We start from the raw sequence: 27,892 nt of genomic DNA, 5'->3' as shown, positions 1-27,892 counted from the left end.
CCATTGTTTTTCATTTTGTCAACTCGGAGCGTCCTCAGTAATGTCACTGATGGTTGTACACACAACACATACACACACGCACAACCACTGTTGTGCAATTCTCCCAAGTATCTACCAAGTGTCGGTAGGACCTAGGCTTAGTGCTTCTCTATAGAGGTGATTTGGCCTGAAGATCAGCACAGAGCACATAGTAGGTATTTAGTAAATATTTGTTTGCAGTGGAAATAGCCAAAATCACTGTCACCTCTCCACACTCTTCCCAAATGTGCTCTCCTAACTGTCTCTCTGGGAAGCAGATAGTGTTGTGACTGGAGGAACTTCCAGAAAGGATTGTTCACTACACCGGTATTCCCTGAATGTGGCAAGATTGTCTTTGGGGTAATGGAAAGCCCAGGAGCTTGGGAGCTAGATAAGCCTGTGTTGTAAGCCTGACTCTGCCATTTCCTGGTCAGAGATTTTTGCATAAACTCTCGACCCACAGTGCCTCAGCTTCCTCATCGTGACATAGGGTTGGTATTGGCTACCGTTCAGGTGGTTGTGAAGATTAGAGGAGACAATCAGTAGGAGCTGTTGGTATTATTCGCTCCTCCTGGCCGCACTGAGCTGCATGTGTTTTGGGATAGCCGGACCTCTTTCCTTCTTCACATACACACCCTTCCCCATCCCAAAGATGGCAGGTTAAGAGCATGAACCATGAAATCAGATTATCTCATTGTGACTCCTGGCATCGCTGCTAATTAGCTGTGAGACTATGGATAAGTTACTTAACCTCTCTGAGCCTTTATTTCCTCCTCTGAAAACAGAGATAATAATAGTTATCTACATCATAGACGTGTTACATGGCTTCCCTGGGAATATACATAAAGCACGTAGCACAAGGCAAATACTGAGCTGATAATTGTATAGTTGTAGTTAGTAAGAGTGGTAACAGTAATATCACTACCTCTCTCTGTCTCTCTGATACACACACACACACACACACACACACACACACACACACACACAGCACACACTTCCTTGGTCTTTCCTGAACCTCTCCCATCAGGGTCTTTCACTTGGAGGACCTGTCTACTTAACCCTCTCCTCTCCTGATTTGAATTATCACAAAAGACAGGAACATAGAGTTGCTCTGTTTTGGGGTTTGTTTGGGGTTTATTTTGTGGTCTAAGTTAACAACAGGATCGTTATTGAGAAAACAAATGTGAAGGCAGTTTAATCTCTGGCTCTTTGGAGTGGAGTAAGTAGAAACAGAGGCATTTGGGACTTTATATAAGACCTGCTGTAACTTTAGGTTTGTGTATTAAATACTTCCAGTATTGAGGGTTGAAGTTGAATAGATTATTATCTGGAGGAAAATTCACATATAAATTAGACTGCAAAGAATTCATAATTGTTGCAGTTTTCATGTTAATTATTTCATGTTAAAAAATTGTTCCTGCATAAATTAACACATTCTTTCATGGAGAACATATTTTAGAAAGATTTGTTACTTTAATAACTCTTTGTGTATTAGAAATCCCAGATGCCTGTACTAATTAAATATAATCAGATTTTGGATTCAAAAAGCACAGTAGCCATTTAACACAAACGAGCAGGCAGCTAGGTTGACAAACAGTGGGGAAGAAGCGGATCCCTGTTTCTTTCAAATTTTGAATTTCACAATTCAGAGCTGTGAATTCAATTCCTGTCCTTCCTTTGTATTACAAGGACTGGGGATTATCAGACTCTGAACGCCAGCTTTCCAGCTCAAAGTCTCCTGCAGAATTGTTAATCAGCCTCTTCTGAGGCCCCTGTAATCCCGTGGCAGATCAAGGCTGATCTCGCAGTGAGATGCCCTGCCTCTGCCCCCATCTGCACATGCATTTCTTGTTCTCTGTCAACAACAGCATTGCAATTCCCACACAGTGTGCTGTGACCTGAACACCAAATGTCGGGAGGGAGGGGGAAAGCCTTTTAATTATTGAATTTAATCTAATTCTTGCCATACTAGAGAAGCAAACCATCCTTTGACAAGAAACAAACCCTTTCCAATGCAGCCATTGTTTTAAGTACTGAGCAGGAAACTCGTTCGTTTGAACTGACCACGCATACAGGGGTCCCCAGGGGCTGTCTGGTGAGAGCCCTGGTTCCCGCAGAAAGCCCTGCCCTCAGCCAGGTTGGAGCCATCACTCCTGCTGAGAGGACGGGCTGCAGCCTGAACCGAGCCTGGTTCTCATCAAGCCTCCAGCATCCGGAGTGTGGTACACTTCCGTCGCTAGGCAGAAAGCGCCTTCATTTGTATTCTGCCGCGTACAGTCCCGGCCTTCCACTGGCATGTCCACGGGCTTTGTGTGTCTGCTAAGCCACCACCGCTGCGGGGCCCTCTTATTAACCTCAGAGGTGGCCATCAGACTGTAGAGAGAGGAAGATGGACCGTGCAGACAGCTCTCAGAGAAGGCTGTGCGGAAAGCCAAAGATTAAAAGGAAAAGAAAGGAACTTGAACTCACCCTTGCCTCCCCATCTCTCTTTTAAGAGTAAAACTGTTGCGGGGGAGGGGTGGACTTATTTCTTCCACTCCCATGATGGAGATGCTCCCTTCCTCTGCCCCAGAGGACACCAATGGGACTTCCGTAAGCCCTGGGCCCTGACAGCCCCTACTCTGAGTACCTGTCCTCTTTATCTGCCATGGGCAGCATGCTTTGTATTCCGGGTGAGTATCTCCTTCTCCTTTGTGCTGTCTTGGGCAGAGCAATTTGGTGGTTATTTCTGAATGGTCAAGAGCAAGACATTGCTCTCGGCATCCCTTGTTTCTTAGTAATCAGCAAGAAGGAAGCAGATGGTCACCCTCTGTGATTTTAAAGTGTGTAAATAGGAACTGCAGACTGCCATCAAACATCAAAAATGTCACTTGGCTTTTTAGTCTTGCTTTGCTGGCAAAAGGAACTCCTGCCTTTGCATCCTCTGGCTAATCAGGGACAGGCAGCACATATGAATACTGCCCCACCTCTTGGAGCCTCCATTTCTTCCAGCCAAAGAGGGAGCATAGCAGCATCACTCTGGTCTCCCCCACGACACAGGCACTGTGGGGGCTGTTGGGAAAAGCAAGCCCACAGCGGTCTTCTGTATATCCTCTTTTCCTTCGATTTCTTCTTAACTGCCACCCAAACCCTCAATGTGACCACCAGCTGTTCCCAGGTGGTACCCCGGACCCCAATGCTTGTGCTTGCTGCTTACCATGCTTTGAGGGGTGAAATCATACTGACCCAGGCCCACTGCGCAGGCCGTGGTGGCCAGATTCTGGGAATAATTTCTCTGTTGCGCTACATCCCAGACATCTGTTTTCTACTTACGTCTGCGTTCTCGCCACCCTGAACAGCAGCATATGGAGCTCTGAACACAGCTTTTTTGCCATTTGTCCTGGATAAAAGTCCCACACAGTTAGTGTTCCTCCTCCCGGGGCTGTGATCAGAATTTTTATCCTAATTGTGCTTCCCTTTGGGCTCTTGGAAAGCTAGAAGGATAATTGGAAGTATTCAGAGCTGTGGTGTTCTAGACTAGCGAGCAGGGTTCCTCCCCAGGTCCACCCGAGGCAACCACTTAAACAAGCCCCCAACACAGCCTGCGCTTCCGGGAACGTGTCCTTGGGGGCTCTTAGATTTCCGTCCTGAGAGTAAAAGGACCAAGTACCCATGATTTCAGGAGATGCTCATTCATTTTGTTCTGTACTTTTGTGTCGCCAGTGAGAGGTCTCTTGGGTTGTCATTGGTCACCACTGGGAGGAGGTGATGGGGAAGGCAGGCAGCCAAGATCATCCTTCTCCCCTCACCTTCGGGCTCCGTCACTGAAGGAAGCGTCACAGCCTCTGTTTGGCACAATGTAGGCTCTCCTGCCCCCCTAACGACTCTTCTCCTGCCAGCCCTTCTTCAACTACAAGGCACTGGGGCTGGTGGCTTGACTCCAGCCTCCTCCCCCGTTTCCCTGGTGGCCAGCTTTGCTCCCCTCTGTCCTCTGGTTGTCCCCATTAGGTTTTTAATACCTCCTGATGGACCTTCCATCCCCTTTCTAACGGGTCCTCAATTTGGGGCTTCCCTTGGGACTTTGCTCACCCCTCTCAGCCTGACTCTTTCTCCCATGGATTCAGCTACACTGGACTTTGGATCCGTGCCTAGCCAATCAATCCTTGTCTTTGCAATATATTCGGGCCCTGCCTCTGGCCCTTGGTGTTTTCCTTGGCCAAACGTGACCCTCCTCTACCCACTTTCCCAGTGGGACAGCATTCCTCCCTACTCCCCACTCCCTGTCCCCTTCCTTCTCAAACACCCTGCTCACCGTTATACGTTTCAGATGGACTATCGTCTCGTTCCATTGTAACATTTACTTTTAATTTATTTTTACCTTGAAAACATGGTGCTAAAACATTATGAACTTCAAGTAGAAGTTTCAACAGAATGTCACCAGGAATAACTGGAAAACACACAGTTGTATTATTCCAGACACGTTTAGAAAATTTAAAATCATTCCTTTGGCCTAGTGTGAAAATTCTGAGTTTTGCTTTGCCCGTTTTTATTGGGTTTGAAATCATTGTTTTGTTTCCTTAACCCCAAAGTTCCAGGTCAGGTCAGCTTTGATTTTGCCTCTTTCACAGGATATCCTGTCCTAGTCCTGCCTTGTCACACCCCCGCCATGTAATAAGCTTCCTGTTATTGTCATAGTTTGTCAGTTCTTTTATTCCCCACAGTAACTTCAAAGTTCAAGCACTGCCCGTTATTTAATATCGAAAATATAATTTACAGAGTTTGTGACTTCATAATTAAAGAGGGCTCTGGATAGGTCTTTGGTTCTGAAAACTAGTGTCTATTCTTGCTGCTGATGCCTTTCCTCCTTGAAAATGCTATAAAGGTTCCACTTGTATTCTCTGTAGGGAGGATTTCGTTTCTGTTATTCTGCACTGGCTTCGCCTTCTCCATCTTGGCCCAGTTTTTCAGCCAGAAGGGATATTTTCTGAGACAGGACTATGGAATTGGCCTGGTCACCGGGGCGGGGGTAGCGGGGAGGAGACAGTCCAGCTCTCCAGCAAGAGCCTATAATGTGAATTGGGCCCCCACCCACGCCTGTCCTGGCCCCTGTCCTGAGCCCTCTCATGGATAACCATGGCTCACACTGTAATATTTCCATATGGCCACCTCTACCCAGGGCCCCCACTGCGTGTGCACGTCCTCTTACCCCTGTCTCTTGCGCCCTCTTCTTCCTAAAGCCAGGGCCACAATTAGCTCTCTGTTGAGTTTGCCTGTGAGCTCTGTCTTCCCAGCTGCCTGCAAAGCCCTAGGGCAGGAGGTGACCCATGCTTGGTTTTCTCAGGCGTCCCGCACTGTGCTGCAGACTAACTGAAAGCTCAGTCAGTTCTCCGTGGTTGGTTGATGAATTCATTAGGTTTTCTTCATCCTCTTTCCCTCTCTTGAAGTTTGGAGAGCTTTGGCTAACCTGATTCAACTCAGTGCCTTTGCATTACTATCCAAAGAAAATAATAGCTGGCATTTATTTAGCTATTGCAAGGGACCAGATGCTGTGCTGAGCCCCTTACGTTATTTACAATTCTCACCACAACCTTATGAGGTCATCATCACCCCCCATTTATGGACAAGGAGACTGAGACTGAGAGAGGTTTTAAATGGTCACCCAGAAAATCCAGTGTGAACGCTAGCTCTGAAGCTCCTTTCCTAAATAACCGCCTGAGGCCTTCGGCAAATCGCCCCTCGAGCCCAGCTCAGCCCACAGCTGGGCCTCTTTGCATCATCACTGAGAACATTTGCCAGAGAGCCCTGTTTCTTGCTGGCTTACACACACTTAGTGCAGGAGCTAGACTTGGGAGCAGAAGGCTCTGCCACTTCATTTATGTATTTGAAATGCCTCTGCCATCATCATAATGCTTGAAAACGTATATCAAGTTCAGTAAGTAACTGACCAAGTAAGAGCTGTTTCTTTGAGGCAGAAGAAAACAGATTGTCTGGTCACTAGGGCTAGAAGACTGTCATTAGCTGGAATGGGCCCTGGGAGTTGGGATGAGCCGTCCTGACTTAATGAATTTAGCTGGTCACCCTGTTTTTAGTTAAAAACTGAGAGCATTCAGTCAGACTATTCTAGAGTATGATTTTACTTCTATAACTGTAAGGTTGAATTATTATTAGTTTATTACACTATGGTATTATCACTCTTCTCTTCGTTCGATGTGATTGAGTTGGTATGAAGGAAGAGAATTTCTTTGGCCATCAGAGTGTTGGATAATTGCTGGGTTGACCCTTTTAGCCAGTTAAATCATTTATTGAGCAGTTGCTGTTTAACTAGCCTTAAGCAAGGTACTGAGGAAGAACGTAAGTATAAAACTTTGAGGTCTCCAACCTCAAAGGATTTACATTCTATTTAAAGAGATTTAAAAAAAAAACAACAAACAAAAACCCCACATGTTGAACTACTAGAAAGACATGTTGGAGACATGGGAACGGCAGCATAGTGTATCATGTTTAAGTGCTTTGGGTCTGCAGACAGACTCACTTGGTTCAAATCCCCTTTCACCATTTCCACGTATCCTTTGGCATATCATTTGACCTCTGTGTTCAGTTTTCTCCTTTGTACAACAGGACAATTATTGGTATCTACCTCCTATGTGTCAATTACTTAGCATGGTCTGACACTTGTAAGCACACAGTATATGTTTAGCTGTTGTGGTCGCTACTACAGTCAAGCATTAAACTGTTGTTTAATAGCATGGGCTCCAAGTGCTTTGGAGAGACCAGTGAAGGCTGGAGTAATCACAGGTGACATCATGAAGGAAGTGGGACTTGAGCTAAGTAGGCTTTAGCTAAGCAGGTGGAAGGAAAGACGGCATTGAGAACAAACTAATATATAAGAAGCGAGTATGATTATGCCAAGTATAGGTACAGGTTATGGGGAAGCAAACTAGACTGGAGTAACTGTGTTTTAGGTGGCAAGAACCAAAATTGGATATGTGGGTCCATAATGCAGTAGGGAGCCCACTATATGGTTGGGGGGTGGGATTATGAAGCCGAGGTTTGTAGTTGATTATAATTCACCCTGAACAACGTTTAGGGGCACTGATCTCTGGTATCATCGAAAATCTATGTCTCACTACAATAGACCCTCCAAATACAGATTGATTCCCAACCGTGGAGTTAGCCCTTGAACAGCACAAGTTTGAACTATGCAGGTCAATTGTAAAAATCCACATATAGGTGGATCCGTGCAGTTCAAACCCATGTTCAAGGGTCAACTGTAGTTGGAAGAACAATGAGGGGAAGGCAAGGAACCATGGGAGGAGGCTTAACAGATGGATGAGGACCCAAACCAAGTTTTGGCAGAAAGCTTAAACAAGAAAGGTAAATTTGAGAGACACGTCAAAGAGGGAAACAATAGACCTTGGTGATGAATTAGATCAGATGTTTAAGGGAAAGGAGAAGCCCCAGCCCGTGTTCAGGTTTTGCGGAATGGTGATCTGACCCCCAGAAAAGAGATAGTGAAAAAAGGGACTCTATTTGCATCCTAAAATATTAAAGAGAGAATAAACCTTACAAATCAGTCATTTAGTAAAAATTTTTACCTAGTACAAGAATCTCTTGTGTAATAAAATGTCTTATTTATAGTAAGATGACTTGGTAGAAGGTAAATTTAGATTCATAGTTGCTACATTTGAGATAAAGTTGAATACCCGAGATAGAGACTTTGTCCCTTAGACATTTATAAATCAAAAAAGAAATCTTCAGATGAGAGACAAAGTCTGTCTAATGAATCCAGCCCCATTCACTTAGAGATGATGGGCAGAGTCAGTCCGAGAGGGTGTGTTCCCCAAGGGAAGAGGCGGAGAGAAAAGAGTATACAGCCCTGAGGCTCCTCAGACACTTGTAATTAAGAGGGGGGCGGAATGAAGACGAGCCTACCGCAGAGACAAAAGAAATGCTTGGAAAGAAAGGAAGAACATCAGGAAAGAATAAACTCAGAAAAGATAATTCATTCATTTCTCGTAGAAATGTTTCAGCTTTACAAAGTGTTAGAGTATGCTAAGTTTTACTCCTTTGTTCCTGAGATTATTAGTATTATGCACATTGAAAAGTGGGCTAAAATAGCAGAAATGTGACTAGAGGCAGGAGTTAAATCAACACGATGACAGAAGTGACAACAGAAGCCTAACCTACCCGGTTGCTAATGACCAACAGACACCCATGAGCCTTAGAATGTCGTGATGCTTTTCAAGAGTTTCAAAAAGTCAAAATGCTTTTCACATTGGGTCTCATCACAAATCATTCCGAAGGTAACGCTGTGTTATCCTCCATGTTTTAAAGACGAGAGAAAGAATGAGGTGGGACGTCATCCCACTTCTGCTCACAAGCTCCCGTGGCTTCCCTTCACACTTAGGATGGGATCCAAAGTCCTCAGTGTGGCTGGCAAAGCCCCACAGAATCTGTCCTGTAGCCCATTTTGTTATTCTCCATAGCACCTGTCACCGTCTGACATCCATAATGGTCGCCGTGCACGTATTTTATCTGCTTCCCAAACGAGGCGGCAAGCTCCTTGAGGGCAGGAGGTCGGGTTCACCACAGGACTGAGTACAGTGCCAAGCATGTTAGGAAACGCCAGGAGTATTTAGGGCAGGAAGAACGAGAACAAAACCAGCCCCGCAGTGGTGGGCTTTTTATTGTTGCTGTGAGGAAAAACTTTCATAACTGAATAAATCCACAGCCCTGTCCTTTCTCGTACTTACAGCATGGATGACTATTAACCTTATTTTAAATGAGAAAGACCATGCTCCGGTGAGGCCGAATGATGGGTGTCCAATTACCTGCTCTCACCCAGTCTATTCAGAGAAGGATTTTCCTCTTTCTTTTGCTGTGAGTGCTCCCAAGGCCGCTGGCCCCCTTCCCCTCCTCCTGATATAACCCCTCCAGCTGCAGCCCCATGAACTGGGGCCCGTGCTCCTCACAGAGCAAAGTCTAGAGCCCCCTCAGACCCAACGAGGATCTGAACACACTTCATTTGGCACTAAAACCACAAGGTTTTCCAAGGGTTTTTAAGTTTCAGTAGTGTGCGACAGCTGATTTCCTCTTGTAGTTGGCAGTCGTTATACCCTCGAAAGGGTATCCAGATGGTGACAGACAGGGATGCTGGTCACTGAGTCCAAGGAGAGGAGTCACCAAAGAGCAGGGAATTGATAATAAGCCCTGTAAGGAACTGGGGGTTTAGCCTAGAAGGGAAGACTAGAAGGGCTAATCGGTTCTCCAGTTTGTCATCCATTCAATACCTCCTTATCTAGTTTCTTCCATGCACCAGCTACTGGGCTCAGTACTGGAGAGATGGTGGCTCTCCAGAAAGACACGCTCCTAACCTCAAGGACAGTAGCTGTCTGTCAAGAGAGTCACATTGCAGACAAGTCCAGGTTTCCCCCACTTCAGAAAGGAGAGCGTTCCTCAGAAACCTTCCGTAAGCCTAAATAGCATACAGCAAAGAAGCAGTTACCTCAGGACACATCTTGCTAACAGATGCACAAAATAAATTGAGATAAAGCGCGGATGCTCACACACCCAGTTCAAAGCTCTGGCAGCTTGATGCCGAGATGCTGAGTGTAGTTCCCGGGAAGGAGCTTGACGGTGTCACTCTCGCTGTTCCAGGTGCTCGCTGCCTCTGTAATGCACACTGCAAAACAAACAGGAACGCTGTTTTTGCTTTTTGCTGTATTTTGTAAAAGTGGAAGTCCTCTTTGGATTTCTTTCCGTTAGCAAAAACAAGTAGTAATGTAGGTTGTTTGTAAAAGCAAAAGGGCATCACGCGAAGTTTCGAAAAGCAGGGCATACCTGTAACGTGTTCACTGCATTTGAATCGTAACAGCTACGAAGAACAAGACATTCTGGCAGCACAAACCTAAGGAACCTACCCCTGTCTTGGTGCTCAGGCAAAGGTTCCCTGTACGAATGACATGTAGGCCCAGAACAAAGGAGGAGCAGGAGTTAGGCCTGGGATGGAAGTGGGGTAAGGGCTTTAAACAAAGGGAACAGCCTGTCCCATGGCCCTCCAGCAGGTGGAAGGAGTTCGAGGTCACTGGAGAGGTTGGGTGTGGGGACGGGAAACAAAGGAGGGGAGGCCCAGAATCACAGGAAGAGGCTGGAGAGGTAGGGTAGGGAGCAGCCTGTGCTTCTGGGCATCACTGGAAAGCCATTGCAGGGGTCGGGGCAGGTGACAGTGAGCGAGTGAGGACTCACACGAGGGCAGTGAAGATGAAGAGGAACGGACACATTCAGAGATGTGGCGTGGACTCAATATGGAGAATAGCGGCAGGGGCCAAAGATGACTCAGTAAAGATTTGTTGAGCTCCTTCTCCAGGCAGGCTGTGTGCTGCTAGCTGTGTGCACGGCGATGAACAAATAGACACAGCATCCAGACAAGGATTGCCGGCATGCTGCTATCATCAACTAGGCAGTTTACAAGGCGCCAACACTGAAAAAGAAGCAGAATTGTGGGGAAGATAAATTGTGAATGTTGTGTGTGAGAGGCCCTTTGAGACTTCCCAGTGGAGACATTGCAGAGGTCATGAACTTGGGAGGGAGGTCCCATCTGGTGATACAAATGCAGGCATCACTGGAATCAAGATAGTCATTGAAGCCAAGAGAGTGAGTAAGATCCCCTGTGGTTATACAAAGCTTATCACCACTTGTTTCACATCTCAACAGAATTTGGAGAAGCAGGATTGAGGTGTATGTAAGAAATTATTATTTAAAAAACTGTATGTTTGCTTACCACAGAAAATGATTCTGCCTAAGGCTAAGTTGTCCTGAATACTATTCCAGGGAGGCACATGGCTAAAGTACAAAGATAGTCTACTTTTATGGTGGTTCCAGGACATGGGCCCCAGTGACAGCACCAAATCAGACTTTTCAGCCATGAGTTTACCTTGGGAGGTGGTGAAATCTGCAAATATTGCCTGGCAAACATTCAGCAGAAAGGAGGCTTTCAAGTCCATATATAAATACTTACGTATTACTTATGGCCTTTGTCTATTGGCGCAAAAGAATTCCAAACTGTTAAAGTCACTCAGTAAGATATAAAAACCAGAGTGATGATAATTCCTTCATTATTTTCAGTTCATTATACCTGCTTAGTTTGCTACATTTCCTCCAAAAAACGTGCAAAGGAAACGAAACTGCATTGGCATCTGAATCCTGCTCCCAAGCAGGAATGCAAGAAGAAGGCATCATCTGGTTACGTAACAATGCCAAGTTCGTTGTAGTGTAGGTCTCCTGACATTGTCTTCTCTTTTCTACAAACCCATACCGCGTAGAGGACAACTTTGATTCTGACTTTATGCCTGCCGTAGTATCTGTGAAAATATCTGAGGGAATAGAACTTTGTTTTCAAGGGAAAGGCGATGTTTATACCCAGGAGATCCCTCCTTCCAGGTTTCTGAGCTTTCCTGACTTCACCCAAGGAGAGAACCCATCTCAGCCCCCAACAGGACTAGTGATGGGATTGCATAGGTGGTGGACTGGACAACCTTAGAGACGCCGTTCTCACAGACCGGAGTATGCAGTGTGCAACCTGCATGGCCATTTGCAAAGACACCCCCTGTCCCCTGCCCAAAACCCCAGGTGAACTCTCCCCCATTTGGAGCTGCACCTGTACCGTCAGGAGGTGGGAAACCAAGATGAGGGGAGATCCAGGGAATGAGCATCGATTAATTCTTTAGTTAACAGCTTATAGCAGCTTTAATTTATTAATCTTTATCTTCCTTGTGAAGGAAAATTTGAGTTACCTTTAGAGAATCTTCCTTTGTCAACAGTGCCTGCTATTTTAAGGCCAAAAAGAAGTAGGAGAAATTGGACAAAAACATTATGTTTCCCCCCTAAGATGTATTAGGTATAAATACATTGCTTATCTTAGAAAGAAAACTGATGCAAAATAAATTTAAATGAGCGCCTGCTAATAAGTCAAAGCACCTCCCTCCAAACAATTTCCTATCACAGATCCATTACAGCCTTTGTTTTAACTTATTTTTTGAAGGTTTATATATTGTAATTCTTGTTGTAGATGTTATAATGAGAAAATAATAAAGCACACTAGCACAGCTGGCTGATATGTTGAAATTGGGGGGGAGGGGCAGTTAATCTGAAATTGTGAAATCTTCTCTCAGAAAATCCAAAATGCCTGTATCCAAAATTTGAAGTTTACGTTCCGCAGCGCACACACCTTTACCAATATTGAATGATTCCAAGAAGGGAAGAAAGGCTCCTTTCACTTGTCATTTTATTGCAGGATTTGTGTTTGCACAGGGGAGAAAAACGTTCTATTTGCTTCAGAGATGGACATAGATTTCCAAGCCATTTGGCTCAAGAGATGGTTTAAATAGGAATAAATTTAATATACCTTTAATTCTCTGAAATGAGAGAATTCCAGCTGAGGTTTGGTCCAGGGCAAAATCTGCTCTCCACGCTAAAGAAAATCTATCACATCAATCCCAGCGGCTCAGAGTCCAAAGCTGTGTGAACAGAATGCTCGAGGATAGGAAGTATGAGAAGACTGCTTTGAAAGAAACTTTTAAAACAAAATGACCGTTCAGAGAATACCGGGCCTTGTGTGTGTGGAATCATGAAGCACTTAAAAAAAGGATAAATAATTATGCTTCAGAAACATAGCTAATTACAAGTAAGTTAATGCATAAAACGAAAACTATAGAGTAACTTCTCTGCTCCAGGGTTAATGTGAGATGTCACACAATGAAATAGGACTGTTTTAAATTTCATTTCACAGTGGCGTAGAAGAGATGGAAAGTAAAATTATATTGCCAGAAAATTCCAGTTAGATTTGCTAAAGGTGCTATCATGCACTGTATTTAAAACAAAATCTAATTGCTGTGATTTATCACACCTCTGGTTATTAAAACCATGCTAATTTAAAGATTTTAATTGTTTGCCCCTTTTGAGCATTATGACTTTTTATAGAAGGTACTACAAAGATTCTGATTTTTGTTAGCCTTTGTATGATTCTTTTTAGGAGCTTCTAAGTAAATTTAACATGCTTTAAACATATAATTGTGTTTACATCAGTAATAAAAATCCCTTGTGTTTTCCTTTTCGTTTGTTCAATGAAATATATGGAACTGCTTTATAATTGCTGAGCCTAATGTGTGAGAGCACAGGCTGCTGAATCCATTTTAATCCCCGGTACATACATCTAACCTTGTAAAGAGCAAGGTGGACCCCATCCTTCATTTTGGATTGGAGAGAGGAATGGTCAGAGAAATTTGAAAGAAAGGATTCTACTGACTTTGGTGTGAAATTTGCTCCTTGGCCTTGAGAAACCAAACTCATAAGACAGTCATCGAGGCAAGACTGCTCTTGAAAAACAAATATTAAATAGTACCTGCCCTGGCTGGTAGGAGAAAGGGAAGGGGAGGTAAGCAAGGGATCACAGAGTGCAGAAGAAAAAACTATCCCGGAATTAGAGATGGCAGGTATCGGGGGAACGTGTGGAGGGAAGAGAGTGTAGGGAGGGAAGCAGCCAGAGGCGAAATCATTCTCTGCTCCAGATGTGGGAGGCCTTGGGGAGATACAGCCCATTTCAACATAAGACCCGGGCTGCAGCAAATTGCCTCCACCCTGGGAGAAGCATGGTGGTTTGATTTGGTTTTCGTGTACCTCATAAAAGCAAACTCTGGTCTTACATACCAAAGGATTCATGAGAGTAGCATTATGATTTAGTTCTATGTGTATTTATTAAAATATAACGTTATTTCAAAGCAAAAGAAAAAATTTATGAATTAGTTCTTGATTCACAAGTTAGCTCCACCTCCAGTCCTAATCTGTGGCAGTCAGTGTGGTCATAGAGGCAAGCTGTAGAAACCAGAGCTTTAAGGGGCTTTGAAGTGCAACACTCTGATGGGAAAATTAAACATAAACGGGCTTCACAGAGGCAGGACAACTTCTCAGGCCCTGTCCGTTCCTGGTTTCACCTCCTTGCCATCCTCTCTGACCTGCTACCTGCAAAAGAGGCTTCCAACTGCTTTTCCTCCCTACCCGCATACCCAGTGCAATGTTTTCTGCGTGATGAGTAACCAGGTGTTCTTTCTACAGGTGCAAAGTTCCCCATTAAGTGGACGGCCCCCGAAGCAGCCCTGTACGGGAGGTTTACAATCAAGTCTGACGTGTGGTCTTTTGGAATCTTACTCACAGAGCTGGTCACCAAAGGAAGAGTACCGTACCCAGGTAAGCACAGGGCACAGCCGAAGTGGGCCTCTTGTTAGATGTTCATTCCACGCCATTTGGGGAAACCTCACCCCGTTTGCCTTTTAAGCCCTATCCTCAGCTTTCTGCCGAGCATGAGTGTGAAGAATGTGGGCAGGTATTTAGCCAGAGAAAAGCAGAACTGGCATCACCATGGTATGTAGACAAACAGCCTCCATGAAATGTGTGCCAGGGTTAATGTCATCAAGCAGCTGGTAGGAGTGCTTCAGTCCACCGCAGTGCAGGGAATCTCTCCTCTCTCAGTAGGAGTATATCCGTGGCTCTCCGAGCAGAACTGGCACTGGCAGAACCTCCGCCTGAACGGAGTTTGCAGACTCCTCTGGGAAAGAGAAGGAGAAAAACCCCCACTGCTTTTTGATTACTCGGTAGCGCTGACCCATGGAATGAAGCTGGCAGGAAGATGCCAGGACCTGTTCTGTCTGCAGGCCCCCACGCCAGATGGCCAGAAAAAGCAGAGGCACATGTGATGCGCAATTTAGAGGCCACTCACTGCCCATTTCAGAGCAGTCGAAATATGCTATACGAAAACAAGTATAATGTAAAGAAATGACATTCTTAGGCCCTGGAATTTTCTGGATTATCAAATTCATGGTCTCCAAAGAAACCACAGGTTTAGGTTAGCCACGCTTAAATTCATTAATTTAGACAGATGGTGACATAAAGGACACTCATACCATTTCACCTCCACGCTTTAGTGGTTATAGTGCAGGGACGATCTGCTTTCTGAAATGTTAAGGACATATTTTTCAGTTATTGCTGAGTGAAGAAAGCACACAGCTCCCCTTCATCCCCTGCCTAAAAAAAGAGCTCTAAAAAAAAAACAAACAGCAATGATAGAAACGATAGTGGAGATTAACGAGGAATTGAGGTCTCTTACAAATCCTGGGTTTGTAATCGTATCTTTGCAGTCAGGGGAGCCAGTGAGGGCAGATTAATTTGTAATCCCTTTGTTCATTTTTTATGATTATTTCTGGCCATCTTCAGAGAATGCAAAGAAGGAAAGAGGATCTCTTTCTGGGTTGGTGTAGCCTCGAGATCCCTAGGAGAGCCGGGTTGGCACAGAGGCCAAATTGACAAATTCCTCGTCTGTGAAGCACACTGGGCATTTAGAGATGCGGGTAGAAGTCCGTTTTATTGATGCTGCAGCGGCTGCTGCTCCCGCCACGTGCAAATGGGAATAACCAACCAGCATGGAAGAGAGGGCTGCCCTGAAGAGGCCGGGAGCACAGCACGGGGGGTTTCTGAGTTGCTTCTCAGGGAGGAGAATGTGCAGGTCTCGAGGTTTTGCACCCTTTCTTTATTGTCTGAATTTTGCACTAATTTCTTCTGAGCCCCCTCTCCCCAGGTTTATAATCACCTGGTGTGTTAAATGCAATTGTGTGTGGGGGGGGAAGGTTAATACTGTTTTGGTTGCTATGAAGCCTTGCCTTCCCGTATTACAAAGCCGCTTTTTGTTTCCCAGGGTCACACACAGAAAAGCCCAGACAAAGGGGTGGGGGCGGGGTCCTTAGAGAAGGAAGGTACGTGAGTGCTTCCAGGGAGAGTCTTTTTATCAGGGTTGGTTTTAGCATAAAGAGAATGGCCTCATTTTACAACGTAGACCAGGACTCGTTCATTCAGCATACAGCGTCATCAGTAAGTGTGAACTGTGCCTGGCATTTCGCCCGACCTGGGAAATAAGTACAAACCAGACGTTCATACTCTCAGCATACATTGATGAGCACCTTCCTGGAGCTGGGTGCTGTTTTAGGTGCTGGGGATAGCACAGTGAGCAAATAAATACAGTCCCTGCACTCATTACAGTCACAGAGATAAAATAGGCATCAAATCTAGGAAGAAATCAGCCCTTTGTGTCATGTATTATTAGAGGAAATCATCCTCAAGGCATGGGTAACGTGCCTTTATCCACTGTGGGATGCCGACAGTGGGGTCAGGGGTGCCTGATTCAGGGGTTTACGTACAACACATACTGAGGGGGGCCTTTCACCTAGTGTCCTGGGAAGATGGCAGAGGAGCCTGACGTGAGACCTGAGCCCATGTCATCACGCGTAGTTATGACATTGAGCAAGTGCTCATGTGCAGGGAGCTTTGGTAGCCGCCCTGACGCCGTGAGCGAGGCAGAGAGAGGGGGCTGTGTCTGGGAAGCTTCATGGAGAAGAAGGCAAGTAGGGTTTCCTCCTCTAGTCAAAGAAGGAAAAGGGTCCCAGACGAGGACAGGCACGTGGGAAGGTGCCAAGGCCTGAGAGGATGGCGCCAGTTCAAGTAGCTGCAGGACAATGAGTCTGAGAAGAAGACGGCTGTGAGGGAGGTGAAGTGCCCGAGGGACAGCTGGCAAGGCTGGCCAGAGCCCATCCTGAGAGCGCTCGTTCACTGCCATGGGGAGGCCCTGGGTCCCGGCAGCAGTGGCCAGGGAGCTGTGTCAGCCGGCCTGGGACATAAGCTGCTCCTCACCCACAGAAAGCCACAGAAAATTGTTCCCAGGCCTGTTCTTAGCCATGGGTGCTTCTTGTTTTGTTTTTTAACATAGCCATAATCGTATTTAATTGGACTTCACAGTAAACTCTCCTTGAGGGAGAGGCTTTTACAGAGGGATTCCAATCATAGACTTCTTACCTTAATGAAGGATAACAGTTCCTAAGGAACAGACGGTTCTGTTCAGCTTCGTCCAGATGTCACCAGGAAAGGAAGAACCTTCCTCTCCGAGTTCTCCCTGTGTGTTGGTGTGGCCGTGTTAGCCGGTGTGCGGCTGAGGGACTGTCCGCTGTGCTGCGTCCTCCGGCCTGTTGCTGGCACCCCCGGCCGGGCTCCCAGGCCCTGTCCGTCAGGACTTCCGTTCCGACACCTCCACATAGTGATTTCTCAGTGGACTAGAGTACATGTTCAAGTAATTCTTTTTCCAAGAACGGTTGGTGACAGTACATTTTTCTGAGTTCTTTCATACCTGAGAATGGCCTTCTTCCCTCTGTTGCCTTCGCATGGAGAAAAGGTGCTTTGGCTGTTAGGTGAGAATAGAGGTTGCGGGAGGGGGTGGTGACTTATATGAAAATACTTTCCAGGTGTTTTTGCCCAGCTGAAAGAAGGTCCGGAAGAAAGAATGAGAGAAGAAACTTAGAATGGAGTATGTGAGGTGTGACCAAATGAAGGGCAAAAAGGATGAGGAGACAAAAATATGGGATTGGTTGGTTAGTTAGCCATTTTTGTAAAAGGAATGGATTAGAAGGAAGGAGAGAAGGACGAGCTCAAATTGAATGAGAGCCTTGAAACCACAGAAAAAATACTGAAATGTGACACTGAGATTAACAGGGAGGAGTTGCATCACCCAACCAGACAAGTAGGTTGCTTTTGAGATGTGTGACAAAGGACAGCTCCATTTTACCAATTCCCTGGTAGCAGCCTGACCTGAATGCATTCTCAGCATAGCCATCTAGCTTGCTTTTCTATAAGCCAAGGTTCAGAACCATTCTTTGCATCAAGTTTAGAGCTGATTTTTTACTGATGGATTATTGCATATGAGAAATGAAATACAAATAAAAGCAGTTTTCTGGGGCTGATGCATAAAATCAGAGTTCTCCATTTTAGCCTGAAGTTTCCCCTTCAAATCCTTCTTTTCTGCTTTGCCTCCACGGCCACTGCCCCATGTCAGGCTGTCATCCACTCGTACAGTGACCTCTTCGTGGGATTTCCTGCTTCCAATGTCTTCTCACCCCACTCCCACCATTCTATCCTTGTCACCACCAGTTACTATCCTAGAAAACACAGACCCGGTTATCTTACTGTCCTAGCTAAACATGTCCATGGCTTCCCTTTGCCTTGCAAAAGCCTTAGTTTCGCCTAGTCCTTCATAACTCCTTCAGTCACCACAAATATTTATTGAGCACCTACTATATGCCAGTTACTGGTCAGACACCAGGAGTACAGCATTGAACCAATGGACATAAACTCCTGCCCTCATGAACTTTTATTCTTCTTGGAAGAGACAGACATTAAACAAAGATACATAAGTAAAGTATATTCAGTGTTGGCTGGCAGTAGTAACAGGTAGAGAGAAAAATAAAACGGGGCAAGGAATGGAGGGTGTCAGGAAAAGGTGGCAAGGAGGACCTCATTGGGGTGGTGATATCTGAGTAAAGACCTGAAGGAAGCAAGCCGCAAACCAGCTCGGTACATAGGGGAGGAGCCTTTCTGCTGGGGAGGTGGAGCACAAAGGCCCTGAAGAGCTGTAAGGAGGCCAGTGGGGCGGGAGCAGAGGAAGCAGGTCTCCGGGCAGATCACACAGGGCGTCCTCGGTCATTGTTAGAACTTTTGCTTTTACTCTTAGTGATAAGGGGAGTGGTGTTGCTGGGAGAGGGACATGGTCTGACGTGTGATTTCTCTCTTCCACCTCCCCGACCCTTCACACCAACGGATCTCTCTTGAACGTGCAAGTCTCTCTTCTCAGCTTCACTGCCTCAGAATCCTTCAAGCCCACCCCAACTGTCACCCGCTTTGTGTAGCCTTCTCCTCGTCCAGACCACATGGGTTGGGTTGTCCCTTCTGCTTACCTCCATGATACCCAGTAGACTGTATTGAAGCCTCTGTCTACGCGTCTGTATTTCCCAGTAGCTCTGAACAATTTGAGGGCAAGAGAGCTCCTTTTACGTGTTCCCAATGCGCAGCACAGATTCTGCCCCGTAGTAGACTCTCAACAAGTTCAAGGGAGGTGGATGGATGGGGAGGTCGATGGATGGACAGATGGATGGATCGGACAGAAAAAAAAAAAACAAGGATCATGGCTGTGAGGTTTTTGAAACAAGAATTTTTAATTTGGCCCCATAGCTTGCAGAGCCTTTCAACTCTCTTCCATCATCTCCACACATAAATATAGCATATGTTTTCCCAGCCATGAGATAGTCTCTGTGCTCAAAGTTGTTTTGGAAAACGGACCCTGTAGTGAGTTCAAACGCCCTGTTCCAGTACCATTCCAGGCAGAATGTCCTGGCCATCCTGCGCCCTGGCTCTCAAATGAACATCTGCTTTGTAAGTTTGGCAGGATCTGGCAAAGCAGGAACGTTCTCTTAAACACATCACATTTCTCATGCATTTGAAACGCTTTCCAGTCTTTTAGCAGGTGACAGCTGGCTGACTTTCATGAATGAATCGAGTCACTTGAGAATGACTGGAAGAGGCAAAGGAAATTAGTGAAACTCTAGCACCTTCCTTAAAGAAGTCCGACGCGTGTCCTCCCTCTGCCCCACTCAGATGCCTTAGCTCCCTCAACTGCAGACATATGGTCCCCTGTGTTCAGCTGCCCATCATTGTCACCTGCTGTGCCCAGCATGCCAACAGGAGCAGCTTTTCCTTGGGGTAGGAAGGGGTTAGGACTCTCCAGTCAGGAGAATGGGAAACAGGAGGGAACCGCTCAGGTTAGCCCAGAGTGCTTTGCCCCCTGCCCTCCCTGCCCCATCCACCGTCCCTGGAGCTTTTCCTGTCAGCGCCTGGTGGTCCCTCAGAGGAAATCCTGCATGGATTGCCCATGAATCATGTTGTCACGTGCAATTTCCCTTGGCCAGTGTGGCAAGGAAGAGGAGGAGAGAGTATATGGAGCAGAATAAGAGAAGAGAGCAGCAGCCCAGGGGACGTCCCACCCCTGCATCCTGCGTCCTGCTGCTCCATGTTCTCAGCTGTGCATTTCCATGGTCTTCCTCAGGCGCGCCCTCGCCCTCTTTTTCACTTCTCCTTTTCAGCGACAAGAGTTCTTTATGATACTATATTATCAACCTTGAATGACCTTTGTGTATTATGGTACCTGAGTAGCCATCATTTCTGTATTTATGAATACAATGGGTATAATAAAAATAGCTGTCCTCAGGTTATCTGGTAAGATTGGGGGAAAGAAGCAAAGTTTCTCATTATTGTGCCTTCTCAAGGTCACTCCTTTATTTTCATCTGTACTATTTGGTCAGCATCTATCTGCCCAAAATTTTGATCCTATACCTAAACCTAACTTGAAGCATCCTGCTTGTTGCCCAGTAAGACAACCAGAGCGTGTGGGGAGCTGATGGCACGTGCTCATGCTAAGCAAGCACCATCACCATAGCCCTGCTTCCTTCCTCCCAGCACTAGCACTACTGCCCAACAGACAGTAGTTAGAAGGGCCTTTATATAGGATTTAGGCAGAGAAGCCAGGGAGCCACTGACGGAAGGTCGTATGCACAAGAGAGTGTAATTTCCTCGGAATGGAAGGCTCAGTTTGCAAAAGCGATCTGGGTGTCTAATAACTTGAACGTTATTCCCTTTGTTAAACTGCTTAATTATTCTCATGGCACAAAGATCCAGGTTCCTGCAACCCACAGTCAAATCCAGATGCGAACTTGAACAGATAACAGTTAAAGTCCCTGATTGTGAAGCTGTGGCCCCTCTGAGATCTACATTAGGAAGCTGCACAAACGGAAAGCTATACAGCCAAATGTTCTTCTTTTCATACAAGGCATTTTTTTCCCAAACAGCTGAACGTTGAAATAGTTCACTGTGTGAAAGCACAGTGAACGTTGAGATATTTTGTTGACAAATGGAGAAACTGAGGCCAGGGAAGTCAGGTTACCTGCTGACAGACACAATGAGAGATACAGTCAGAAGTAGTGGCTCTGCAGTGAAAATAAGTTCTTTTTCTTCCTTACCTAATAAACCTTAAAGAAAAAGAGAGGAGGCTCTACTGAGTTAATTTATAGCTCAAAGAAGAGGAATAAGAAAGTGTAAAAGAAAACGGGATGGGGACAAAAAGGAAAGAAGGGAAAGAAAATGCACTCCCATGAAAATACATATTGTTGGCAACTGGATGTAGTAGGGTTGGAAAGTGAGAGCTGGAAACTTGACCCGAAATCAGAAACCCAGAAGAAGCCAGCAAAATGACTTAGAAAGGATAATAGAGTCATAATGGCAGGAAGTGAGTGTAGTCCACTTGGCTGGAGAATGTCAGTTGTAGTGTTTTGGGCATACTGACTGGAAATGATGCCCTCATGACCGTGTTGGAAAGCCTGAAATCCATGGTAACAGGAGGCCCCCCACGGAGGGTTTAGGGAAGAGGAATTTGAAAGCAAACCCTAGCACAGCAGGCTACGCGGGTTTTCTGTGAACTGAGTGCCACAGAGCTGTGCCCTGTGAGAGTGACCCATGGAAATGGCCCGTTTTCCTGACCAACTCCAGTGAGGGAGCAAGAGAGCCAGGGGCTCTGGTGGGGGCAGAGGAGGACAGCGGTCGAGTGAAACTGGGCAGTGTGTCTGTGCTTCTGGCTGCCAAGCCCTCACCCCTTCTCTGACGTGATGGTGAGAACCAGGAAACACACCCAGACACACTTTGGGAATATGGCACTTTCCACAGTCAAACACCGCTGGCTGGTGGAGACCACCCTCCTGTTGAGAAATGGCCTCTGTTGCAGCTCGGAAACCTGGAGGCCCAAATTGCTGATGACAGGGTTTCCCTAAAACATGCCCAAGTACATGGTATTTTAAAGTTTCTATCTTTTCTGTTTCTCCCCTGGCGTTCTCCCCACCGAAAAAGGAAAAGAAAACCATTCCCAAGCGCCTTCCTCCCTCGCTGTCCGTGCTTCTCTCCTAGTTCTTCTCTCCTAGTATCCTCGTGTGCTCAAGCCTCTCTGACCGTCCTGGGCTCTGCTCCTACATATTCCCTTCCCAATCCCTGCCGTTCACCTCCCAGGTAGAGGGAAAGCCAGTGTCTTGGGGCAAGTGGCTATACGAGGGGAAATACAACACTTTTCTTTGGTACAAAAATATGAAACCTTCTAAAAAGAAAAAGTAAAATAGGCTCAACCTTACAGTAGTATACAGAGTAAAATCCATTTTGGTTAAGAAAGAAACTCTTGAAATACATGTTTTTTTAAAGTTCTTGTAGCTGTATTCTCATGCTATTTTTAAAATCTGACCACGATCCGCTTAATTTGGCTATTGTTTGGTTATTGTAAAGTGAAAACTAGCCTCAGCCTTGCTAAGTGGGCACCTCTTGATTATACAGTTATTGTTGCAAAGGTCCATTGTGAAGGTACCAGGTCATCAGGTCAGCACTTGTGGGTTCTGGTTTATGGGTGGTTGCAAATGAGCTAGTCCCATTCAGAGTGTCATTGTCAGCCAGCTGCATTGTCTTATACCCCACTTTTCTAGCAAAACTGTCATTGGTATGTTTCTGTTTGGCCCGTTACATGGAATTGTACCCTCCCAATGCTTTGAGAGGCCTGTGAAGGCAAGGCATGAGAAGGCAAAGGGAAGATGGGAGCTGACACTGTGGCCTGCCAGCGTCCTGGTCCTGCATGGGCCGAATTACAGCTCCGTCTCCTGGTTGCCTACTGCCCGGGAAGCAGGCTGCCTCAGGAGACACTACGTGTTGAGGGTCAAGTTGCTGTATCTGTTGTGTCCTAGGCTTGGGCAGAGCACTGGAGAAATAGGCTTGACCCAAGGGGTCAATTAAACTTTCCATCGGTGGAGACTGAATTTAGAGTTTAAAAAATATGTATACATGAAATCTTTCCATTTGAGTAGGGGTTTTTGTTTGTTTGTTTGTTTGTTTGTTAATGAAACATTTCCTGACATAAGCACCACAGAGCAATAGAAGAATGATTAATTAAACTCTGTGGTGCCATTTTGGACAGTCTCAGTGCCAGAATAAAGCACTAGAAGGTGTTTGGGGGTTGGGGAGGGGTTGTGACTATCTCCAGAAGGACCTGTCAGACCCACTGAGGTTCAGACCTTCTGCTTGTCTTTCCTCCAGTTTGTACAGGCTCCTGGCAAGGGCAGGGACAAGGGATTTCTGCAGGTTTAGGCCTTGTGCCTTCTGAGATACTATGAAACCAAGGACTGGGCTCAAATACAAAGCAAACACTTTGGAGAATGCCAGTCCTGGTATGTGATTGTGCTCTCTTCCTAACCTTTCGGGGCTGGCTGGAGTATGACGGCCGCTGTCACTCGTGCCAAGGCTTCCCAGCCAAAACCCTTGGGACCGGATGTGCTTCCAGAATCAGATTTTTTTTTTTCTTTTTTTCAGTAAGTCCATACAGTGCATAAACCATACATTGTATAACACCCTAGGAAAGTCTGGGGCCAGCACTCAGTATCCAAATGCATTCTTCTTTCTGCAGCAATATGTATGAATAAATCAAAACAGTAAATAGCCTCACAGCATGTCAGGTTTTATGGCCAAATGACGTCAGTTCAGATCCGCTTTGCTGCCAAGTGAGTTACCAGAACTTTTGGTTTCCAGAGCTTGTTGGATTTGTGAACTGTGAATAAGGAAATTCTGGGCCCTGTCCTTTACCCTGCTTGTCCAGGGCACTGCAGGGCGTTGTCCAGGCGTCGCTGGGTTCCTCCCCTTGCTTCCAGCTCCGCATCCCATCCTGCATTTTCAAATGAGCTTTAAGCAGTTGGAGTTGATTAAGCTAATTAGCCACAGAGTCTAACCAAACATCCAACTGAAGAAGATAACCTGGAAAGACAGGCATGATGGTACACAGTCTCATTCGCTAAACCTCTCTTACTGAAATAAGGGTCACCCCAAAATGTGAGTAGGTTGTGTTAGAACAATTAAAGCGAACCTACTTCAACAGAGCAGGAATCATATATGGATGTTATCACCTCAAGAAGTGATAGTGGCAGAGAAAAAGAAAGCCTCCTAAAAGGATTTACAAACATGTGACTGACAGGGCCATGGTTGACAGCCACAGGAGCCAGGATAAACCCAAAAGTAGCAACAAAGCAAAGCAAATTGGCAACAGATCCCAAAGCTGGGTGTCCTCTACTCAGGGGAGCAGGGTTGTGCTCTGCACAGGCTTACAGGGTTCTAGCTGAGGGTTGTCAGCTCCTCCCGAGATAAAGGGAGCTGCTACATGCGTATGCTGTGTCCTGCTGGTTATACCCCTGAGAGACAGGGAAAGAAGTCTAGGTTTCTGTATGGCTTAAAACTAGGTTCTTGCTTTTGTAAACTAACCGGGTCAGAAGGTGGGGAGGATTTCAGATTACAGGCGCAGGGCCTAGGGGCAACCAAAACATACAAGGGCTTGGCAGGCAATGGCAGAACGTGATATGGCACAAAAGGGAAGGAAAACTAGAGAATAGTGCCTGGCTGTGATTGGGAAAGAGGTCAGGACATTCACCTCACCCCAAATGTGGTATTTCCTGTTCTGTTGAGAAAGCCAACATGTGGCGAGGCTGCATTCTCCAAAGAGTTAGCAGTCTCTCAAAATGTCTCCTGTGAGTGCCTTGTAGCCTGATGTTTCAGCATGAGGCAACTCCCCCAGAAGGTCACAGAGGTCTCAAATGATAGATGGCCTTTCCGAGGTCATCAGTAAAACACAGGCCCTGGAGACACCCTGTCTCCCCATCAAAATCACCAAATCTCAGGGCACCTCAGGGTCACTGGGCTAGACGGTGCCCAGCCATGGTGGCATGATGGCAGATCTCGGAGGGTGGGGCACCAAGAGCTTGCCCAGGCAAGAAGGAGGAAGGCTAATTTATGAAGTTCATAAATGGAGCTTATAGATGCTATAAACAAGAAACAGTGTATATTTCATGCCATGGATTTTTTTCTTTTGGGTGCGTCGTTCGTATTTCTTTGTCCTCCTAATTAAAGTGTAATTTTTTACATACAATAGAATTCCACAATTTTAAGACTACAATGATTTTTGACAAACATAAGTAGCACACCACCACAGGATATAGGACACACTACTGCCATGGACCAAACGCAGCTCCCCTGTTTTTGTTTTGTATATTTTCAAAGGGTTAGAGGAAAACAGAATGTGCCACAGAGACCGTGTGCAGCCCGTGAAGCCTAAAACATTACTGTCTGGCCTTTACAGGATTAGTTTGCTGACCCCTAATAGAGAACGTTTCCATCAGCCCTCCACGCTCCCTGCGGCCCCTCTGCTGGCCTCTCCTTCCCCCTCCCCCCAACCACTGATCTGCTTTCTATCACTGTAGTTTTGCCTTTTCTAGAATTTCTCATAAATGAAATCATACAGTATGGTACCTTTGGTGTCTGGCTTCTTTCACTTATAACGCTGTTGAGATTCGTCATCCGGGTTTTTGTGTGCATCAGTAGTGCATTCCTTCTTTATGTCTGAGTGACGTGCTGTCCCATTAAAGACAGAGTTCGGCTCTGGGTGCAGTGGGGCCCTCAACGTGGCTTAACCACCAGGCTCAAAGGAGGAGAAAGGACAGGGCCTGGGCCTGGCAGCTGGCAGCTACCCACTCTCACTGCCCCTGTCTCCACAGGCATGAACAACCGGGAGGTGCTGGAGCAGGTGGAGCGCGGCTACAGGATGCCCTGTCCCCAGGACTGCCCCATCTCTCTCCACGAGCTCATGATCCACTGCTGGAAAAAGGACCCAGAAGAACGGCCCACTTTCGAGTACTTGCAGGGCTTCCTGGAAGACTACTTCACGGCCACCGAGCCCCAGTACCAACCTGGTGAAAACCTGTGAGACCTGGGGCAGCAGAGAGAGGCCTTGTCTGCGAGGCCTCCCACCCTCCCATTAGCTTTCCATTCTGCAGCCAGCTGCCCCGGAGCAGCGAGAACCGTCCAGGATCAGATTGCATGTGACTCTGAAGCTGACGAACTTCCACGGCCCTCATCAATGACACTTGTCCCCAAATCCGAACCTCCTCTGTGAAGCATATGAGACAGAACCTTGTTATTTCTCAGACTGGAAAACGCATTGTATCGATGTTACGTAAAAGGCCAAACCTCTGTTCAGTGTAAATAGTTACTCCAGTGCCAACAATCCTAGTGCTTTCCTTTTTTTAAAATGCAAATCCTATGTGATTTTAACTCTGTCTTCACCTGATTCAACTAAAAAAAAAAAAAAAAAAAAAAAAAAAGTATTATTTTCCAAAAGTGGCCTCTTTGTCTAAAACAATAAAATTTTTTTTCATGTTTTAACAAAAACCAATCAGGACAGGCGTTTGGTTTTTTTCTTTTTATAAATATAAATACATATAATATATACGTCCCTGTACATACACCATGTGGGTGCTAACGTGGAGACTGGCCAACCTGAGCCGCAAAGCCTCGGGACCCAGAGTGAGGATTTTACTACAGAATCAACATAAAAGCGCTGGTGTTATTCTGAAAAACCAGTAGCGTCATTTTTGGCTTTTGCAAAGCATGACTTTTTAAAAATTTTTTTTTTTAATTTGGATTGCACTCTTTTGGTTCATGACTGTCCCTGTAGATGGCTGTTACTTTGGCTCTTTTCAGCAGACCCCAAGATGAATTCACAAGTTCTGTTTCAGTGTTTCGACTTACTGTGATTTGTCCTTGAAACTTAAAAGTGAACATATTTAAGCAAGCAAATGGCCGATACTACCAGGGGAACTGGAAGATACCACACAAACTTGTATAAAAATATGAATGCTGAAATGTTTCAAACGTTTTTATTTAATAAATCTTGTAACCACATTTAAATGGTCTAAAACCCATAGCATCGTAGTCATGGCAACCTGCTAAACTTTCTCATGGAACTAAAACTTATGGGGAAGGTGAGGGTGGGGGTTGTACATTTCTCATTGTAAAATAAGTGTTTTAAATGTCCTGTACTGCTAATGAAATGACTTTCTATATGTCCAAGAGTTCTCCAGTGGAATAACTATGCACTACTTTACAATTCATGGGGATGCACAAAAAAAAAAAAAGAAAACGAAAAAAAAAGTATTACATTTTTAGTTGCTGTTTGTACCAACCTTGAATTACATGTTTAACAACCACAAAATCAAAAAGCCTATTTCTATTGAGTTTTTAATACTGAGTAGCAACTCTGAAGTCTTAATTCCTTTTTTGTTATGAATTATTTGTGAGTTTACATTTTTAAATTGTTTAACTTTCTTAATTTAGTAATTAAAAGGAGAGCATTTTACATTTGAATTTTTTTGTTCATTTGTTTAAATCATAGAAGTTACTCTAGTAGTGACATATCTCTTCCACACCAAGTGGTAAGGAGTCACCTGGTGAATTTAACCATTGTGCAATGATTTCCAAATGACAGAAACATTCAGGACACCTAGAGTGTTTTTTTCTTTTTTTCCCCCAAAAGGCTAGGCTATTGTCTAGCTAATTCAGAGGATTGGTAAAGCAAGACTAGGCATACGTTAACATTTTAATTTATCAGACATTTTCTCTAACTGGAATTTTCTGTGTCTCACTAGTAGGAGACACAATTACAAAGAGAATGAGACAATTACAGGGAGAATCTTTCTTGTCCTGGAGTCAGTATTTCCCAGTGCCCTTCCACCTCTGTGATGAAATAGCCTGGTGTGGTAGAAGGGGCAGTGGAAGACTAGGGAACTGTCCAGACCTGGCTCTGCACTCATTCATCTGGGTCACCTTGAACTGCTACCCGGCGTCTCTCACTTTTGAGGCCTTTCTGTAGAAATGAGGGGGCTGGACAAGATTTGCTGTAAGGTCCCTCAGACCTAAGATCCTGGGATTCTAAGATCATTGGTGTCATGTGAAATCGTGCGAGGTGGACAGTTTTCTTGCTGAAATAACCTTTGTATCTAGAAAGGATTTCCAAAAAAAAAGGCTTTAAAGAAAAAAAAAAGATGAAACAAAGGAATTTTCTGGTTAACTAAGTCTT

General features: G+C 45.4%; 1 protein-coding gene across 4 annotated transcripts in view; it reads left to right on the top strand.

The window, feature by feature from the left end:
* FYN (FYN proto-oncogene, Src family tyrosine kinase) overlaps positions 1 to 26,244 on the top strand; it is a 203,373-nt gene extending 177,129 nt beyond the window's left edge. For all 4 annotated transcript variants that reach the window (XM_033102272.1, XM_033102265.1, XM_033102257.1 and 1 more), the window contains 2 exons: positions 14,107 to 14,238; positions 25,533 to 26,244. In XM_033102272.1, coding sequence (XP_032958163.1) covers positions 14,107 to 14,238; positions 25,533 to 25,741 — 341 coding nt within the window. In that variant the 3' untranslated portion in view covers positions 25,742 to 26,244. The remainder of the gene's footprint in view (positions 1 to 14,106; positions 14,239 to 25,532) is intronic.
* Positions 26,245 to 27,892: the final 1,648 nt, after the last annotated feature.

The sequence above is a fragment of the Rhinolophus ferrumequinum genome, chromosome 3, assembly GCF_004115265.2.
Source record: "Rhinolophus ferrumequinum isolate MPI-CBG mRhiFer1 chromosome 3, mRhiFer1_v1.p, whole genome shotgun sequence".
Lineage (NCBI taxonomy): Eukaryota > Metazoa > Chordata > Mammalia > Chiroptera > Rhinolophidae > Rhinolophus > Rhinolophus ferrumequinum.
The sequence above is the reverse complement of the archived record's forward strand: the minus strand, read 5'-3'. Positions and strand labels throughout refer to the sequence as shown.